This window comes from Glycine soja, chromosome 6, assembly GCF_004193775.1.
Source record: "Glycine soja cultivar W05 chromosome 6, ASM419377v2, whole genome shotgun sequence".
NCBI lineage: Eukaryota > Viridiplantae > Streptophyta > Magnoliopsida > Fabales > Fabaceae > Glycine > Glycine soja.
In genome coordinates this window covers 7,771,638-7,793,242 of record NC_041007.1, presented here as the reverse complement: position 1 = coordinate 7,793,242, position 21,605 = coordinate 7,771,638, and the positions used below count along the sequence as shown (strand labels likewise).

Sequence of the window (21,605 nt, the reverse complement as noted above, 5' to 3'; positions counted from 1 at the left end):
TACCTCTTCTATGAAAACAAACAAATACTAAATAAACATGCATGTATAGGCATATAGAGGACAAAATATTCATGGACCTGCGCATTGAGTCCAAAGATAATTCTTGATGCCAGACCATCTTTAGCATCAAGAATCCCACTTGGTACTTTATCACCAGAAAGAGGCAAAGCTTCATTGTCAAGGAAAGAATACATATAACTTGGTCCAAGAGAGTAGATACTCTGTACTTGTTCAGCAGAAATGGCGTCATTAAATAAATAAACAGGACCAATTTGGCCGAAAAATGGGGATGAATCAGCTATGGATTCAAATTTGAGCACATTGTCTTCATAGTGAGGCATCTTGAATTTAGCACCAATCATGCAACTTGTTAATGATTCACTGACTTTTGCATACCTGAATAAACAAACCATACAAACCAAATCAGAGTCACAAGAAGCAATTTAGCAATTAATCACAAAAAATAAAAACATTGAAATAGAAAGAGAAAAAATATCAAGGTTTGAACCTGCATCTTTCAGATGAGACAAGATCACCATCCAAGTAACATCTCAACAAGCTACCTGCAGAAAAGGCTCTTCCTATGCTATGAGTTATGCAAAGAAAATGCCATCTCCTCCTGACTAAATTAACATGCAGGTCCACGCGCTGTCTCTTTAGATTAATTGACTGCAAGGGACAGGCAAAATCAAGCCAGCAAAAAAGTGCATTTAAAATTAAGAACAAAAAAAATGTTACGGAACAATACACAAGTTGAACAAAAAAACTGATTTTTCAGAAGATTTATTTCCAACCTCATAAGTGAGTTTCTCCTTTGCAAGCACAGCCAAGGACCCTCTTCCATTTTCTGTAAGGAAACTGAAAAGACCCATTGCTCCATTTCTAGGGAAGTTCTCAACCCTAAGCCAACAGGAAAAAGAAAAACCCTTATTGAGGGGCCACTGCAGAGGAGTTTTCAGAATGATACCCTACAAGAATTTGAAAAGAATGAGATAATAGATGGAATGTAAGAATGAAGCAGTAATTTGGCAATGAAAAACTGGTTCTACAACAACTATAAGCAGGGAACGAAAACTACTTTTACAAGCATCATACGGCATCAACAACCAGCATAAAGAATGTATCCTATACACCCAAGAGTATTTGTAATTTAACTTAAAGCTCATTAAGAAGAAATGTCAAATAATTATTTTGAGTGAATGTCTAAATATTCAGATTCATTGACCACAATTAATTCAAAATAATTGAATGCTACATAAGTCAAGAAAATCAAGATTGACATGGTCAGGTAATACTTCTGTCAGCTGCTCACTACGATCTGGCATAGCCAGTTTTGATGGTATTTGTCATAAATCATAACTTCTATCGAAGATAATAGAATCATCATAACCCAATCATATCCCCTGTAACAACAGTTCACTAGTATCCATACTCCTTAATATATTCATTGGCTCAGAAAAGGAGGCTTCCAAGAAGTGAGCTTTGTTGGATTTGATGGATTACTTCGTTCCTTCATTATTATACCTCAGATAAGTTCTTCAGTTACTTTATTCAAAATCCTTCCAGCAAGAATTTAGCCCTTGCTAGTACTTTCTTAGAAGCACTAAGCTCTCACCAAAGTTAAAGTCTTAGTTTTGACAAAACTAAATACAACTTGAACATATAAATGATATCATTTTTTTTTATCAGCTATATATATATATATAATACTAAAATCTGTACATCCCAGTGTGCAAGTTATCAATGTGAGATTATGGTATGGAAATATGCTATGGATATTAGAATACCATAATCCCCATCCCTGGGCACACTGGAATACCCATTACAAAAAGTATCTATGGCCTAGTACCTCCCCTGTACAAGAATCCAGATTTAATATTACTGGCCCAAAAGTGGAATGGCAGCTCAAAATCATTATCTAAATATCTAAGCCACGTCCAGCAGAAGAAAATTGCATCCTCCATCAATTTCTGTCCATTAAACTCCTCATTTGAGAAAACAATTCGCCATCTGTTTTGGACTATTCCTGGTGCCTTACAGTAAGAATGCTGTAGAAAGTGTTCCTTTGGTGATGCAGGGAACACTGTTACAACTTCTATCCATACAAGACTCTCCCACCATAAAGGCATTATTCTTTGGCAGCCAAAAAAACTGTGGGACGCTTCCTCCTCATGACTCGAACAAAATGGGCAGCATCTAGCTGCACATTCCTTCTCCTTAGGTTTGCTCTTGTTGGCAGTCAATCCCTCACCAACCTCCAAACAAAGTGTGCAACCTTGTCTGGCAGCTTTGTAATACACATTCTATTATATTTCAGGAGCAGTGGGCGTACAGCGTACCTGCTACCTTAGTAGAACGCTTGGACCTCCCATTTCCATGTTTCAGACTTTTTAGGAGACAAACACATATTCTGTTGAGACATGCACATATTTTGCAGTTAAAGTAAGGGTAGAAAATAATGCCACCAGCTTTTACAATCTGAGGATGGACTAGTTTTTGGGGCTTCATTAAGAATAAAGGCTCATTTTTTGGTCAGGGAGAGGAAAGATTCCCTTATCAACTTGGCAAAGGGATCAGATACCTCTTTTAAGCTAATGGTTTCCTTATATGTCTTTTTCATCAACAGTCTTCTCTGTAAACATTTTCAGAGGGTATTATGTCCTCAGTTTTCTTCTCTCTTCCACTAACCGTATTAATAAACGATGTTTATTATTCAAATATGACTCTTCTTTTCTTCTATTGATGTCAGCTAGTCACACCAAACTATATACTGAATATTAGCATATATCTAGGGTGGAAGAAAAAGTACTGTGGATGCCAAATACTTCAAAAGTAACTAAAGAAGAACATGGAGTTCTAGAGATATATCTATAATGGCTTCAGGACTTACAGAATCAATCCCATCAAGATCAAAAAAGGCAGTTGGCCCCTTCTCATGTAGCATTGTCAAGAGACTTGTTAACAAAACAGAGCAGTACTGCCTCCTCATCCCAACTTTCTCACTTCTAAGTAAAGCAAAGATTTTGCGGATATCCTTCCCTGATATGCTATGCCCACCAATAGATTGAATTAACTGTGCAATCTGAAAGATCACGCTGTCATTATCTTCTTGAGAAAACCAATTAAGAAGAAAATCAAGCATTCCTGCTCTGACACAAGAAGCTCTATTAGAAATGGAATCTCTTAGCAGTTGCTGAAAAATGTCTAGCCCATGATGCTGCAACGACTCACTGCTCTGCCCAATCAAAAGATAACAAGCAATAAAACAGATGGCATTATTTTCTTAAAACAAACTTTAGCAAAACCACTAAAATAATCATTAAAGATAATAATTAATCAGAAAAAGCAAGGGGAAATGAATTGCAAACCTTTTGCAGTACAATCAGATATAATATTATTACATCTTCATTCTGAAATCAAAAAAGAAAAGCAGAAAAATAAGAAAACATGAAAACAAGATTTATTGAATGAAGATTTCACAGTACTAAATAAGATTTAGCATCAGGTCCGCCAGATACCACTTTCTTCAGTTTCCTGGAATAGAAAATGAAACAGTGCTAGTGGATCAAACAATTTTTGGAAGCTAGGCCTATGTACTGGCACATCACCTTTATCATAGGACTCATTTTGACATTGAATTTTCCATCAACAAGCATATCAAGCAAAGCATCTAAAAGGCTTTCACTTGAATGCCACTGGCAAAAATCCAACAGCAGACTCTGCAGCGTCTGGTATCCCTTTCCAGCAAGAGTTCTAAATGCCGCCTGCAAGAGATGATAATACAAGACGTTATTGAATTGAAAATTTGAAATGCATTGGTACAATGTAAGCAGGTACAGGAAAGAGAATATATAAAAATATGATCTAGTTGCAAAGCAAAAAGAATGACACTTTAAAGGAAAAAGCATGATTATATCATCAAAAGGCAATCAGCCTATACTCAAATTTGTATGCAACCAAAAATACAGAAAATAGAAAAAATAATGGCAGTTGATAAACCATAATTTGAGTGATATTTTATGAGTTTTCGTGTTATTTCATGTATTTTCTTGGCAGAACTCACGTTTGAACATTAGTTTTTACCTTGTAGAAATACAACCACTCAATCAAGCGAAAAAGTTGAAAAATACACAATTTCATGAAAATCTAATGTTATTCTCACTTGATAACGGCCGTGGTACATTGACCACAACTCTGGTCAACTCCAAGAGGGTCGTGATCAGTTTGCAACGTCCCAAAACGTCACAACTTCCGACAATGGTCATGGTCAACCACGAGGGCCCCCGTCATTTCACAATATCTCAAGCTTTAGCGTCAAGATTCCAATAACGATAATGGTGGATATCATTATGGTCGTAGTGGGCTTAATTAAGGAAACTATCTTTAGGAGTCTAATTATAGTAATAATCTTTGGAGATCTAATCAAAATATTTATCTATAGTACACCTAATTAAAGTAATTATCTTTAGAGATCATATTAGAATATCTATCTATAGTGTGCCTAATTAAAGTAATTATCTTTAGAGGTCATTTCAAAATATCTATCTATAGTGTAACTAAATAAAATAATTATCTTTAGGAGTCTATAAATAAGATGTTGGAGTTTGTACTTGAATACATTCAAAATTCAATAATTAGTTTACGTTTTTGAGAGGTTTTTGAGCGTTTGAGGCGTGGGCATCACCGTGAGGACAAATCGTGATCATCGTTCCTTTCCTACCGGTATGCTATGTTAATTTCTTCTAGGCTTTCTACTTTTGCTTTGGCCATGAGCGGCTAGTCTCCCTTATAGTCTGAAGATTATGATGTAACTTTCCAATTATACTCCTTCCCTTGTTCTTAATGAAATTTCTCAATGTTTTATGTTAATTAATTCTCTACCTTATTGTTATTGTTAATTAACACTTGATCAATCTTAACTTAATCGAATAAACAGTGGTGATCATCCACGTGTATTTGGTGGATCTACTAGGTAGTGAATGTTTTATACCAAACTGCATGATCAAACTGTTTGAATAATCTCCAATAGATTAGTTTATCTTTAAATTAGTCATTCTGGGACTTTATTTTATCCTTTGTCTTAATTTGATATATTCATGATCATTGGAGTATCGATTTAAGGCAAAACTGTCCATTGACCCGAATCAAAGGCTTTAGGTAAATTTGAGAATTGGTAATTAACTTTGGGTAGGAATTTCCTAGGATTAGGGTTGGGGGAAAATTAGTCCTAGTGAATCATAACCCCTAGTCGCTTCAAATATCACTTCAGTTTTCTCGTTCATCTTATTTTACACGTTCTTTTAAAATTAAAATCACAAATAATTCAATCTCTTCTTAAATTACTGCAACTGTTTAGTTTAATAATTTTTACTATTTGGAAATACAACTGGTCTCTAGGGTTTGATATCTGGACTTTTAGACCACTGTTACTACTGCATAGGGTACATTTGCCCTTGTGCATACATATTTTATGCATCAGCAGTTCAAGACCTAATGTGTGGTTTTTAAAATCTGGTTTTAAAATTTTTTGAGACTAAAACTAAAAACCGATTGTTTTTAAAATTTTGGAAACTTACAACTAAAAATCACCCCAAACCGGCCCTAAAATTTCAGCTTATCTGTCTAGCTCCTACCCAAGTAAAAACCCTTTGAATCCATAGACAAAATTTGCTCGTAATCATCTTTGGGCATAGAGAATGAAGAAAATTCCAAAGCCATTTTGTAGTTAAAGAAAATATTTTGGGCACCAAGCTTCCATATCTTTTGTTCTTTGGGCATATCTTATTAGAGATGTAATAAACACATTCAGATGCCTTTACAGCTTCAGGAAAATTGGTTATAACATAGTTCCAGAGTCCCTTTGTCTAAGTAGAGTTTGATCCTTGTCGACCTTATATTCTTCTAAATAAAAATTGAATTTGAGTATATTAGAATGTGAATTTGGACCTAACTCAACTCCAAAAGCTAGCTCCTAGGGTGAGGGTTTCCCCCCACTTATATACTATATATTGATCTTATCTCTAGACAATGTGGGACTTGAATTTTTCTCAATATACTTCTCACACCCAGCACTTTAGGGCTTGGTGCGTGGATGACATGATGGGTGACCCATTTAATGGATCTAGGATAGACTTTGATACCATCTTAGAATATGGGTTTGGACCAAACTCAATCCCAAAAGCTAACTCATAGGGTTAAGATTATTTCCCACTTATATACTCTATATTGGCCTTATCTCTAGCCAATGTGGGACTTGAATTTTTTTCAATAAAAAGTATAGGATAAAAATGGGCAAGTGTTTTGTTCATGTCATAAGCCCATAGGCTCTTGTGTAAGGTGTGATAAAGAAATAATTTTATGCATGTGTTATAGTCCAACAACTTAAGTTTTTGCCATAATTGGTTTGCCACAATCCAAAAACAGCTAAAGGACAACAAAAGAAAGAACTTATGGAGCCTATGGAAAAACAGTAAGATACAATTCATAAATGTGCTTAATCGAAATGTTTTAAAAAAAAAGTAACAGCATTAGGGAAGAAACAAGGGAAAAAAACAATGAAGACATGTACCTTTGAGGTATCATTACTTGCAAGCAGACAAGTAAGTGTTTGGAGCACATTCAGAACCAATTTCTCCCCATTTGCCTCATCAAGGTTGCTGTTCAGTAATGATACAACATGCAAAAAGCATTCCCCATCTCGAAATAGAGTCTGATAGTACTGAAGCAATAAAGCATTAAAGCCAAGCCTTCAGTTAAATTGTCAAAAGCATTTGAAGACATTTAAGCAAATAGAGTAAAGAAATAAATAAATATTGGACACATACTGCTTGGTTAGCCTGGAGCATATCTCTCATTCCTACTAACAAATCAATAGATAGATCAACAAAACTTTTCTCGTGTTCTCTTAAATGAGTAAACATTTCTAAATACTTAGAGCATAACTGCAACTTTGCTTTTTTATCTTCCTCGGAAAATGGCATAATCTGACCCAAAAAAAAAAAGCCATGTTAAAACTGGTAACATAATATTCAAAAAATAATTATGACCAAGAAAATCATTTCCCCAATTACATTATAGCACAGCCAAATTCAAGCAAAAAGCGCATAAAGAATACCTTCATGAGATCGACTATGTGTCTAAGTACATCATCTCTCAAACCTTCCACCCAAAATAAATCAAACAAGTAATCAATGCATGTAAAACTATGTAATATCAAACTCCTAGTATCTTCAGCAGCTGCTATAAACTTGGCAAAGAATTCCATGCACATTTTCATGCAATTAAAACAATTTTGTGTAATCTCAGGTGAATTGCATGTATCTTGATCTTGAAGTGATACCAACGCTTCCATGCCACTATTCTCATTGGAGGGCTCCATACTTCCTGGTCTTCTAGACTCTTGTGCTTGAACACAGGCAACATGTAGAACACGAGAGACTGCATTCAACTTCTTAAAGGAAGCAATTGTTCTCCCAGGGGAAAGCTGCAAGATGTGAACCAAACTCCCCACAAGAACACGTGCAATTTCCGGATTACAAGCAGAATGTTCAAGTGCATCCAGCAAAGCAGCCAATTCTCTCTAATTAAAACAAGGTATAAATATTGTCAAATAATTTACTTCAATTATACAATGCATTCAGAAGTATCTAAAAAATTAAAAAAGAAAAAAAGATATTCAGGAAATTAAGATCATGAATAAATAACACAAGCATGCAAATGGATAATATATACACATCAGAACTCTTAGTTCAGCAAAATAATAATGTATAAAGCCAAATTAACAAGACAGGTAGTGCATAATTTAAAACAAATATCCAACATGAGTGACATAATTTTTTTTTTTGCTCAGCAAAAATAGATATATATTATTGTGAAATAGTACCAGAGGTACTAGAGATACAACTACATGAGTGACATAATAACATCTAGCTTTAGAATGCAATCACTGTATCGCTTAAAAAATTCACTGTTTTACTGTAAAATCATATCATTGGTTAGAATGTGAATTTAGACCTAACTCAACCTCGAAAGCTAGCTCATAGGATTAGGGTTATCTTAGCCTTATCTCTAGACAATGTGGGACTTGGGTTTTTCCAATACACCCCCTCACACCCAACACTTTGGGCTTGATGCATGGATAACATGGTGGGCAATCCTTTGAATGGATCTAAGATAGGCTTTAATACCATCTTAGAATGTTTGTTTGGACCTAAATCAACCCCTAAAGCTCATAGGGATAGGGTTGTCCCTCACTTATATAATTTATCTTAGCCTTATCTCTAGCCAATGTGGGACTTAGGTTTTTTCCAATATCATTTCCTCTCTACCTATTATTATGAACAAAAGGTCTAACTGAAAACAAACTCAAGAAATTTACACTTCATGTCAGAAAACCTTACTAGACAGTAGACACATGCATATATTATATCCATGAATCTCAAGTAATCCCATGACAGCCGTGTAATATTAGAGTGATGAAAAACATTAAAACAAAAAGTGCTAATTATAGACGCTAAGTCCATATTTAAGCCTCAATTTCACAGGATAGCTGATATTATCTAACTTACCTGAAAGCTGAAGTGCATAAGTTAATTTTAGCTTATGGGAGATGCTCTCTTTAGAGATAAATAATTGTAATATGTGATTGTGAATATGAATATAAATTCAAGCAAATTAGGGGATGGTAGTTCAAGTCCAGCATCAGGATAGTTGGTTGTGGGAGGGGGATCCGGGAGGGAAATACACAGTGGGAAGTGCATATCGGGCACTTAATCAGTTTATAATTGAAGAAGATGATGAGAGGGCACTCTCTATCCTCTCTGGAAACTAAAATTTCCCAGCAGGGTGTCTCATTTTGCTTGGAAATTGATTCAGGATAAATTGCCAACAAGGATGAAACTTAGAAGCTGAAACATAGTTATGGATGAAGTCTGCTGCCTGTTTTGTCTGAACCACGACAAGGATGCAGGTCATTTGTTTTTTGGATGCACCTAAGTTATGCCATTGTGGTGGGAGACCCTGTCATGGATAAATACGCTCATTGTTTTTCCAGAAAGACCAAAAGAACATTTTCTCCAACATTCTCAATGCATTCTGAATGGTATTTCTCAACATAGATGGCAGATTTGGTGGACCTCTCTGACTTGGTGCACATGAAACCATAGGAATAGGATTGTTTTCTCAGGTGACAGCTTTGATGGTCAAAAATTGATGGATGATGCTCTCTTTTTCTGCTGGTCATGGCTCAAAAATCTGGAAAAAGGATTTGGCATTCCTTGCTATTTATGGTCCAGCAACACCAGAGCTGCTTTTTTTGTATAAGGGGGATTGGTCTTTAGAATTCTTTGTAGAAGGGTACCCCAGCATAGATATAGATCTATGGTTGCTTAATATTTGCTTTCAATTGCTAATATTAGGCTACCATAGCTCAAAGTACCTCTTGTACTGATTTATTTTATTTATAATATATATATACTCTTTTGCCAATCAAAAAATAAATAAATTCAAGCAAATTAAAAAAAACAAAAAAATATGTATGCCAGAAGAGGGAAATAAAAGAACCAACCATGTTCTGTGTGTTTCCATCACTAGTTGAAGCAAATTCAACAAATGAAATTACTTGCATCTGTAGACTATTAACCCCAGTAACTTCTTCTGTATTACCAGTGCTCCTTGAAGCAGATGATATTTCAGACTTCTCAGTGTCTGCAAATATCTGTCCAGCAGATTCATCTGAACCTGATTCGAAATAAAAGAAATTTTCTGAAAATATAAGATCCCATATTCCCTCTTCGTGAAAAATTTCAAGTGACATGGGAGAAGAAGAAAGAAGGTTTCTAAATGCATTAAGAACTGTGTTCTGTAGAGTTGAGACAAAGACCCTGCAACATGGAAAGAAAAACAACATATCAAAAATTAGTTCAATAAGCGAAGGTCCTACTTGAGAACCTTATTAAAAGAAATACTTTGCAATACTGTTTTTGATAGTTTATCACAAGGAAAGACATTGCAAGGCAATGGTAAATTTCACCTTAAATAGCTTGGCAACTCATTCTGACTTGAGCAAGTTTTGATGCAAGGAAATATTGTAAATAAAACCCTCATGACCCATTTGATTGACAGTTCATAATACGCTGAGGAAATAGGCAATGCAAGTCGACCAGAAGATACTTGAACATGAAGAGATTTTGAACCCTCAGGAACTAACAGAAATGAACAGAGACCTCTGCTCAACATAACAACATAATTATTCCAAAAATCAGAAAAAGAAGCACGTGATGGAAGGCCAGCAGAAACCACCACTGGATCAGGTTTTGAGCAATTCTGATTTTCTTGAATGTCAAGACCAGGCATACCAACAGCATCCTGTCCAGCAAAATCCTTCTCCCATCCCAAATCTTGAAGCAGAAATGCCGGTGAACAAAAACTATTTGCAAATTTATGCACCCTACCATTTTCACAAAGAAATTGCAAGTTGTTCACATTCCCAAAGCTGTATCAATGTCAAGGTCTCAAGCATCAATAACTTTTACACTAAATTTGAATGAGATTCAAGTAGCAATCAATCAAAAAAAAATAACTCAAGTTAAATGCAAAAAAGGACAACATTGTCCTAACTGCCACAGGAATAAAAATTCAGAGAGGAATACCTAAGAATGACGAGCAAATACATCTCTAGTAAATACACACATGAAATGTTTCAGAATGTCAATAGGCAATGATGTTGATGCAGAAAAAAAATTGTTTTATGTTTTCAATTTTTTTATAATTAGCATAAAACAGTTCACATCAAAGAACTCATCAAAATGACCATGTTCACTGAATGAAAAGTGGAATCTTCTGAAATTCACAACATGAGCAAATTATGAAGGATACACAGCCTCCCTCAAAACTTCCATAGCAAGAATACGAAGATGAAAATTTTTTTGCAATGGTTTATCATCCCTGCAAAAAACAAGCAGACCAATTTATCAGGGAATGCAAGACAGGCTGTATAATATAACAATGTAGATAACATAGTACTCTCTGGTAGAGAAACAAATAGGAGAAATACCAAATATATCCTACATTAGACAAGACTAGTAGAGGAGAAAACAAGTACATTTTAATCCCAAATATTTGTAAAACAGACAGCAAACTCAAATTATGATGAATGAAATAAGGAGATTCACCAACATCAAGCTAGTCATGAAATTATTTTCCACAAACTCAAACTTCAAGTCATTCATTGATCCCTCAAAAAAGAAAAATGCAGATACAACAAGCTTAAAAGAATCATCATATCCTGCCCCTAAATCAAATATAGAATAATTGGCTAGAGATACACCCAACAATACCTGAATCCATCAGCCAAAATAAAATTGCTGTAAGTTTTTGCATAATTTGATGGAAATCCAAGACCATCCAGTAGCACTTCCAGCCCTCCAATACTTTTAAAATGATTCTGACCCCGGGAATTTGCAGATAAGGCCAAAGAAAGGATTTTCAAGCACAAATAGTGAAGTGAATCATCCATCAACAGTTCTTTCAAGCTAAATCTTCTAATGACACGTAAGAGCTCTGAAAAAATTAAGTTTGGTGAATAGAAAATGGATGATAATTGAACAAAAGATATAAAATAAGTTTAAACTAAGCAGTATGGATATAAACATCACATTTTTTTTTTTTGCTCAGCAAAAGTAAATATGTATTTTATATATAAGAGTACCAGAGGTACTATAGGTACAGGTATAGTTTAAACACATAGCTGGTTCGAAAGTTGAAATTAACATTTAAATATTATGGACCAGCCACACCCCATATAAACATCACATGAAATTCAATAAACACGGGGTTGGCCAAAGAAAGGAGTGGTAGTAGAGCTATTTAACAAAGGATTGTTGTGATGCAAAATTAATGCTAAGGAGAATGTAAAGCTCAACCTCTCGACTTAAGGAGACCCAAATCATTTTCATTAATTTTTCATATGAAAGAAGAAATTTATATAGACAAAAAAAATGAATTCTAAAAGGATGACAAGGAATCTTCCTAAACGAAAATCAAAACAGAAAACAACAAAGAAAAATCAATGAAACAGTGCTTCCTAATCCCTTAACATATGTGCTACTGAAAACCCATTAAATGGCACGTGTTTTACACCAGTCTTAGTGAATTGCCAAAGAAGCCTCCTTAAATATCCCTCAACATGAAAAATAATAATCAAGAATTTGTCCAGAGACATCAGAAACAGCCAATATTTGCCAAAATGCTAAATAATGGGTGATATACAGAGACCATAGCAACCAAAACAATGAAGAACAGGTGAAGAACAGATTCAGAGCAAGCATCAGAGGGAAAACTTAAATAAGTAAAAGAAGTAATATAGAAGTGATAGTCATAATTATAAGCAGCAGCAGTAGTGTAGAAATCTGAAAAGTGAATGCATTCAACCAACATATAATTTCTCTATGTCAACCACTACCATAATTTAGAAAACATAATTTCATAGTAACAAGCATTGATTGATTATTGTGGGACCAATCATCCTAAAAACTTAATCTAGTGTAAAAATAATGACAAAGCAAAAACCAGACCTTACCTTGTGCTGAAACTTATTTTACTAAGAATAGGTAAGATGGAGACCAAACTCTAAACCACTTAAGCAACTAGGCTCTGTCAAAAAACTAGTTTTTTGTATGATGAAAGTCCATAAATTTATTCTTTAATTATGCCCCTATATGTCCCCCCTTACAAATATCCTTCAGTAATTATGGAGACAAAGGTTTCAATACATCTTATAACCATTGGTCTACCAATCTTATGGAGGCCTTTGGTTAATCGATATCTGTATTGATGTCCTTTGTGATGGGCTCTGTTGGGGTTTTGTTATTTCTGTTTTTGGAAGGTGGCACCTAGTGCCTTGTAATTGCTTTCTTCAGTACCTCTGGTACTGTTTACTTTATTAATAATATCCTAATTTTGCCTTCCAAAAAAAAAATCCTTCAGTAATGAAGGGTAGATATAAACCTAGATTGGTTCCTAAATTAAGCTGAAATTTAGTTTAATTACAAGAATGAAGAAAGAGAACTTAATACAATCTCAAGAACTAATTTAACCTAGAAGTCCAAGGTATTTAGAAGAACGCCAATAAATGTTTTATCTTTTAGGATCCATTTGATTCATTAAAAAACATGGTACTGGACGGAACAATGATATTTGTTCTACGTTTGTTTTGAAAAAGGATCTTGGGACAGCACAAATAAATAAACATGAACAGGACAAAAATTTCAAAGTTTGTTACTTAAAAAATCATGAGACAACTTTTTGTTCCTAGTACAAAGTATTAAAAAGATATGCATACCTCCACCCCTCTCATATCCCTCACCCACCTATCCCTCACCCTACTCTCGTTCTCTTCTCTCTCTTTTTAACAACTGTATCAAATAAGAAACAGAAACACTCAAGCTTTTGTTTTCGTGTTTCTCCGTGATTTGAAGAATCGGAATTCGGAAGAGCTGTGCCGCTTTCCACCATTGACATCTTTCTCTACCAATAGCGTGAAACAATAATTGAAGCCCTACCAAATTTTCAATTGCATGGAGTTTTTTCATGCCAACTGCAGAAATTTAGTCCGTAATTTGAAGGATTAAATATTCAATTGAATGGAGTTTTTTCAGTTGCAAAAAATTGTACCAATTTCCTCAATTGAATTGAAGCCCTACTACGTACAATTGATTTTCTTAAATCTCAGCCAATTGATTCTCTTACTTCTTAAATCTCAGCCCTGTTCACGCTTTAAAAAATCTTCAATTGAATTGAAGCCCTTCCTAACAGCTCACGTAATTGCATAAGATGAGTGTGTTGAATCATTGAATCCAAACACTAATGATTTATATTATTTTTTTAATATATAATATAGGAGTATATTTACTCGATAGAGTCTTTTCTTTTCTTAGCTACTGTGTAGGCTTAACTATAGTTCTCAGTGCTTTCATAGTTAGTTAGTTAACTGACTAGAGTCAGTTGACAGTTACAACTGTGTAACTGCCTATATAGACTGAGGTGTAACTTTTTCTCATTTGGGTTGAATATCACAATCTTTCTCCTCAATTCTGTTAGTGTTTTCTCTCTCCTTGAGATTCGTTTAAATAATAACAATAATAATATGAATTATATTAAAAAAAATTGACAAATTAAAATAATTAACATTAAAAAGGTCATTTCAGTAATTTTATAATATTTTGTTTGTGCTGTCCACTGGCTATCAAATAATGCACAGATGAAAAAATTGTCCTGTAACTCAAGTGTTTGTTTTGTGTTGTTCTTCTTGTACTGTACTCTAGACTGTATCAAACGCACCCTTAATTAACTTATCTTCACATTCAAGTAGGAAACAAGGTAGGTCCAAGTCACTTCTTTCTTTTTTCTGGAAAAAAAAAATAGGGGGCCCAGGAGGCATTTCAGGTTACACAACTCTAGGTCCCTGTACAGTAGTTCCATTAAATTTTGAAAAGGTCCCTAAAGTTCAGAATTTTTTACAAAAACATTTAAATAGGACCCTAAAAGATTTTACTTAGAACCTAACTAATTATGAAATTTCATAGTTAGTCGTGGATACCTGTAACAGTAACACAGCTGCAGAATGGCAAACATATAATGAAGTCTAAATGGTCGTCAACCCACATGACTACTTAAAAATTTTATAGGGGCCCAAATAAAAACTTTTTAAAGCTATAGGAACCTATTTTTAAGTTAGTGAAACTATAGCAACCTAAGGATCAATTTTTTTAGCCAGCATTTAATAATATATTAACTGAATTAATTATACCCCTTCATGCATCTGTATTTACCTAGTGAACATATTTTTGCCAAATTAGAAAATCATTTAACAACAAATGACTAATAACCTCAAAATATACAATGATAACAGATGCCTACCTTACCTACTAACCAATTTAGGCCACCAGCTTCCATCACAGAAACAATTGCTTTCTGACGCCAATGTAACCTAGCTTCAGTAGACAAAACCTTTGAACTATTTGAAGAGATGATTGGAGCATCAGCATGTGAAATAAAGCCTACAAGACTGCAGAATAACTCATCCTTTTTGTCTATATTTGAACCCAAATCAATGAAAATATAAATTATTGATACAACATATGTAAGAATTTGTTGGAGCAGCTTGATTTTCTCAACAGCAAAGTCGGACAAACTTTCATCAGCAGAAAGGGCACCACTTATGGTTTTAAGTTGGACCACGGCCCCTATGACAAATTGAACACAAAAAAAAACAGTTCCGTTATTTTCCCATCATGAAGGACTCATATTAGGAAACTACAAAAGGCAACTACTTAAAGCATCAAAGGTAAATTTCCAAAACATAAGCTTATAATTCATATGAAGAGTGGAAAGTAAGATTTGGAAATAAAATCCTGTCAAAATTCAGGAATTGATTTCATATTTTGTTCATAAACAAAAGCCAGCTAGAACAAAATGCATAGCAGTATATCCTTTAAAGTGAGACTGAGAAACAAAAATAAGCAACAATGAGCATTTGTTAAGCTATAACAGCGAAACGCATAGGTCTAAAGTCTTTGGCAACATTAGTGAATACTAAAGGATTATAAAGAAACAATATGCAGACCATAATACTAAAGGATAGCGTCTTTAATGATTTATGGGAACTCTAAATTCCAACTAAAGCCTCTTTCTTTGCTTGGAGATTAATTCGGTACAGATTGCCTACAAATACCAATTTACGTCAGGGACAAATGTGGAAATCAATGACAGTATGTGTCCATTCTGCAGGAATTTTGAAGAGGATGCAGCACATCTATTCTTTTCCTGTGATAAGGTCATGCCGCTATGGTGGGAATTGATGTCTTGGATAAATATCGTGGGAGCTTTCCTGCAAACTCCAAGGCACCATTTCCTCCTGCTGGCTTTCGGGTACCAGGATGCAGCGCTGACTAGGAGCATTTGGCACCATAGGAATAGGATTGTCTTCTCAAATGAAAATTTCAGTGCCAACAAATTGATGCAGGATGCTATATTTATTTGCTGGACATGGCTTAGAAACCTGGAAAAAGGATTTGACTTACCTTTCCATTACTGGTCCAGTAATATCAGGGATGGTTTTTGTAATAAGGGGGGGAGTATTCTATAGATACTGGGTAGTTATATACCAAGCTTACAGTCAGATGTATGGTAGCCTAACTCTTGTTAATTAGCTTGTATTAAGATACCATATTTCTGCATATCTTGGTGCTGATTTGTATTTTGAACAGTACCTCTTGTACTTCTGGTTATATCTAATATAATAGTATTTTTGCAGATCAAAAAAATAAATAAATAACATAAGATAAAACATATTACAGTTTTCAGCAAACATCATCCACAGAAGCAATCAATATCAGGAACAAAAGAAGAAAATCATTAGTCAAATAGTATTGATTATACCTTTCATTAAGGCTGTAAGTTTTTGAATTCCACCATAGTATCCAAAAACTCTGCAATTATATAATGAACGAGTGATAATTTTCAGCGCATCCAAAATAAAAAATCCTTCAGAAGTAATGAACAATTTTGCAGCAGCCCCAGATAAATCTGTTGACGATTGCCCCATGCTGGTGTTGACTGAAAAGAAGGGAAAACATAAATTACTGTAATTACATGTAACTGATGTAAGCAATGACAGTTTTGGTACAAGTGACCAAAATTACCATTTCTATATTGTTAGGTTAAACATCTTGTATTCTGAGAAAAAGTCTGACTCATTTTAGAACATAACAAATGAAAATTTAGAAGTAAATGAAACAGTTGATACCAATAGAAGAATTTTGAATAAGTATATGTACTCCCTTCTTGCATCTGTTTCACATATAGATGGTCCCTATCTCCAATTTTAATTGCATCCATAAACTTATTTGGACTTCCTTGTAGTAGAAGTTACTTAACACTTAAGAGGAAAGAAGGTGACGATAATAATGATGATGGAAATGATTTGCAACTTACACTCAGTAACTAGTGAGCTTAACTGTGTGACCTCTTCAATTAATACCCGAATGACTTCAACAGGATGTCCAGCTGAACAACCAACAACCACATCATCGGCAGATGATAAACTCTCAACAGAAGTAGACTCTAATAATATGCCCAAATTCACAGGTTCCCAATCCTTGTAGGCAATTACAAATTGCTTGATGAAAACATGAAGCAGCCTCCTTTTCTCCACCTACAACATCAAGGTCACTATCTTATATTAAGCAAATTTACTAAATAGACAACTACTTTTGTGAGGGAAAGATATTAAGCAATGCATTTAGCATCATTCTGAACAAATGCAGAAACACAAGCTAAGAAAGCATGTTAATTAATTCATATACCCAACATTGTACCACATTTCTCAACAGCAACAATAATATATCCAGCAGCTAGGGGCGACATCAGATGAAGGTTGGGAATGGCAGTTCCAGTGGAGGAGATTCTTTTTGGAGGGTGAAATAGACATAGCTGCAAAATTTATGGAGGATATAGAAAGTCTAAAAGACAAGTGCAGCGACAAGACACTTGGATTTGAGAGGGAGATACAAGTGGGAGCTATACAGTGGGGAATGCTTACATGCTGCTCGATAGATATTCATCAGATGAGAATCAGGATGGAGCGTTTACTGCCCTATGGAAGCTAAAAATCCCAAGTACAGCCTCACACTTTGCTTGGAGACTGATCCGGGACAGACTGCCAACAAAGGACTTAAGGAGAAGGAATGTGGAAATCAACGATGTCTGCTGCCCATTCTGCAGAATTTACGAGGAGGATGCATCTCACCTATTTTTCAGTTGTGTTAAATCTTGCCACTATGGTGGGAATCACTGTCTTGGTTAAACATAGTGGGTGTATTCCTGGACATTTCAAGAGACCATTTCCTTCAACACTCCTACTGTAATCTTAATGGTATCAGATTACAACGATGGCAGACTTGGTGGATCTCTCTGACCTGGTGTATATGGCATCATAGGCATAGGATTGTCTTTTCAAACGAAAGCTTAAATGGTCACAAATTGATGGAGGATGTGTTATTCTTCTGCTGGACCTGGCTTAAAAATATGGAAAAAGGATTTGACATTCCGTTCCACTCCTGGTCTAGCAACATCAGGGCTGGGTTTTGTGTTCACGGGGGGATTAGTTCATAGATATTTTGTGGTTGGGTGCCTAGCTTACAGACAGATCTATGGTTGCCTAATTCTAGCTTTATAGCCTGTATTAGGACACCATAGCTCTGCATATATCATTGCTAGGATGTATATACAACAGTACCACTTGTACTGAGTTTACTACTATATATAATATAATCATACTTTTGCTGATCAAAAAAAATAATAATGCACCTACAGACAACATATCTACATGACTTAAATGCACATATGTAATTCTCAATAAATAGTTCATATGAAGCTCATCAAGCTTCAGAAAATTAAATATCCAATAAGTATAAATCCAACCGTACCTTATCATCAACTTTCTCATGTCGCTCCCAAAGAGTATTTGCAATTGCCTCATCGCCAACATCACTGGAAATAGTTAAAAATTAAACTAAACGCAAGTATAAGAAAAAGGGATAGTAAGTAACAACTATTAACACAAATGATTTTGTGACTTGTTCTCTGGTAAAATCCCGCTTTTAATTCCTCACTCAATCCCTCTTTTAATTTGCTATAATTTGGTGCAGAAATCTAGAGCAAAATGCACACATCTTTAAGGGTGTCACCTTGCCCAAAAACTTGCTTTGGGATAGGTTTTGTAGTGCTAGGCTTCTCTGGTGTTCTGAAAAGTTTGTTTCAAGAGACCAGACAATGCTGATGACATGCAAAGGGATTGGACAGCCTCACTGCATTCCTAGTTCCTTTGTAATTTGTGTCTTGTTTTGTTTTGTTTTCCCTTATAATCTTCTAGTTCTTAATGACCTTATTGTCACCAACCCAAATTGCACTTTCAGCCCTTAACTATACATTTTTATCTATACCACCACCACCCATAAAAAAATATCATATAAAACTTCAGACAATGTTTGCCAACTCTACATAGTCATGTACCCATTAAATAAACAAAAAAATTAAATAAATGCCATCATATCTTGAACTTAGGAAATATACATTTGCATAAAAAGTAATTCACATGTCTTAACAGCTTACAGCATCTAACAACATTCTCTTCTATGACCACCAGCAACAGATGTTACACCGATATAGTTCACCATAGATATCAAAAATGTTGAAGGCTTATATATATAAGCACTCTTTCGAATTTGAAAGCTCTAACATGGAAGGCATTTCAGAAATAATAGCATGAAAAATAAGGCATGTTTCATCAGTGTCATCCCAAACAGATCATATGCCATACAAGGAAAGGATTCAAGCAAGTCCAAAAAGGACGAGATAACCAAGGGTAGTATTGTTCCATAAGACAATAATCACCCCATTCTTTGATACAAACTCAACAAGATTTAAACATTAAATTTATCATTTATTCTCATAAAGCAGTAACAAAATAATAATCTTAATAAAGCAATGTGTCTGTCCTCATTGTGGGTAGAGGACAAAGGTTCCATAAAAATAATTACACTTAATTTATTATTTAACAACCATACACTCCCAATCTCAAGAGGGATGACACCTACAAGCCCACCACTGCTAATGGCAATACCTATTAGTAAAATATGATATTAATAGCCCCCAAGAATTTGTCTAACATAATTTATTCTTTATGCACCAGAACATTAAATGAAACATTAGATATATGATAAAACTCCCTTTCCTAAAACTCTACTCAATTATGGAAGAAGGCTGGCAGTAGCAGCCATAAAAACTTGCTAAACACTCTGAGGACACTAGATGATAACTTGTGCTTCTTCCATACATGTGAAATAACATACTTTTCACATCACCATAACTCAAAAAAAGATATTAACACAAATATGGAGCTTTATTATTTGAGTCCATAATAAAAACCGTTTGAAAAAAAAGTGTATGTTACCTAAAGCGAATCCTGGGCCCAGGAGGAGAGTACTTTTGAGCTTGTAAACTAGAAGATTCGCCAGTATGCCCAGCAGAAGTTCTTCTGATGAGGTCAGCAACACCCTTAACGATATTCATCCTTCCTCACCAAAATCAGCTCAGCGTTGAGAGTTCACGAACCAATCAACAGTTCCACCCATCACAATCGTGAAATTAACTTTCTAGCTAAAGCAAACCAATCACCACTGGTAAGATTACACAATCAAGTTGAGTGTTGCACAATGATTACCGATGACAAAAAAAAAGGTGAAAACCACTTACTCAACAAAAAGAACTTTAGAAAAACACCAGAAATTCCACACACTAACTTCAACCGTCCCTGTTTCAGCTCACTAATCAGACATAAAATTAAAAGGATTAAATTAGCTCCGACGAAGATCATTCGACTCACTAATTAACACTGGATTGTGAGCATTTCAATAATCTAGAGAATTCAATGTAAAAGACACACGCCATTCTCGAAAACAGAAAATATTCAATTAAACATCGAAAATAAAATCGAGACGGAGTATATATACCTGAATAGTGTGAAGAATCAAGAGTTCTAGGGTTTGCGAATTGAGATCGGAAATAGCGATTGTGGGAGCTTCAATATAAACCCCGCTTTTTTTCTGTTCGGAGGAGCTACTATAATAGCGTCGGTAATGAAATTGTCATCGTTGAGAGAATATGATTATGATTATATGATATGATGAAGGAATGCGTGAGAAAGAGGAAAGCACTAAATTACTCGTTTAATTTCCACGTTGCCCTTCTTCTGGTTTTTTTTTTTTTTTTCTTTTCCATCTTCTTTTCATTTTCCATCCATGTAAGAATGTACGTAGAAATAAATTAATTATTAATTAATTAAATGAACACCTACTCACCCTTAGGTAAAGATTCTCCAATCCACTCCGGATCTAAGAAAATTTTACAAGAAAATAAATTATGGATTTTCTCATATGATTTCACACTTATAAATATAGAATTTTTATATTATTGTGTCAATCCTACAAGTAAGGATAAAAATGAATCAAGTTAAATCAAATTTTACTTGTAAATTTTATATTACTTGTCATGAGCCTATTTTATAGGTTTAGGCTCAATCTTTATGTAAATTTGAAATATAGAGGTGTGTTTGATATTAAGAAGTGTAAAAAAAAAAAAAATCAAGCTAGAAAATTTCATTAAAAATAGTAAGGTAATTTTAAACCATAAAATATAACTAAAACTCGACTACAAACATTGCATGTGATAAGTTATTAGAATCTTTTAAACCCTAAAAAAAAAAAACAATCATTATTCTCATTATTCATGCATACTTATAGGAACTAACTTATTTCAAATATTAAAATAATTCACATCGTCAAATCACTAAAATAATTTTGTAATTTCATTAGAACAATTATAATATTATACATCATATTAATAATAATATTTTTTCGTCCCTATAAATATCAAAAAGTTCAAAATTCGTTGTTGTAAAATTTTCAATGTGTTTTCATTTCTATGAAATTGAAATGTGTTATTTTTTTACCTAGAGTTAGGCTTTGAACGAATCCAAACCTAAATGT

At 34.4% G+C, this 21,605-nt stretch overlaps 1 protein-coding gene across 5 annotated transcripts in view; it reads right to left on the bottom strand.

The window, feature by feature from the left end:
• The window catches only part of LOC114415269 (BEACH domain-containing protein B-like), a 43,451-nt gene extending 22,632 nt beyond the window's left edge, over positions 1-20,819 (bottom strand). For 2 of the 5 annotated variants that reach the window (XM_028379872.1, XM_028379876.1), the window contains exons 1-20: positions 20,571-20,819; positions 20,314-20,384; positions 20,012-20,217; positions 18,486-18,549; positions 16,993-17,212; positions 16,438-16,614; positions 14,922-15,242; positions 11,337-11,559; positions 10,876-10,944; positions 10,031-10,492; positions 9,566-9,881; positions 7,115-7,579; positions 6,825-6,983; positions 6,569-6,718; positions 3,609-3,764; positions 3,369-3,410; positions 2,891-3,235; positions 795-968; positions 509-669; positions 78-396 (exon numbers count right to left, since the gene is read on the bottom strand). In XM_028379872.1, the coding sequence (XP_028235673.1) occupies positions 78-396; positions 509-669; positions 795-968; positions 2,891-3,235; positions 3,369-3,410; positions 3,609-3,764; positions 6,569-6,718; positions 6,825-6,983; positions 7,115-7,579; positions 9,566-9,881; positions 10,031-10,492; positions 10,876-10,944; positions 11,337-11,559; positions 14,922-15,242; positions 16,438-16,614; positions 16,993-17,212; positions 18,486-18,549; positions 20,012-20,130 (3,942 nt within the window). In that variant the 5' untranslated portion in view covers positions 20,131-20,217; positions 20,314-20,384; positions 20,571-20,819. Of the gene's footprint in view, positions 1-77; positions 397-508; positions 670-794; positions 969-2,890; positions 3,236-3,368; positions 3,411-3,608; positions 3,765-6,568; positions 6,719-6,824; positions 6,984-7,114; positions 7,580-9,565; positions 9,882-10,030; positions 10,493-10,875; positions 10,945-11,336; positions 11,560-14,916; positions 15,243-16,437; positions 16,615-16,992; positions 17,213-18,485; positions 18,550-20,011; positions 20,238-20,313; positions 20,385-20,570 lie in introns of those variants that run through there. The other 3 variants (XM_028379874.1, XM_028379873.1, XM_028379877.1) reach the window with 3 other exon arrangements.
• Between the last annotated feature and the right edge of the window lie 786 nt (positions 20,820-21,605).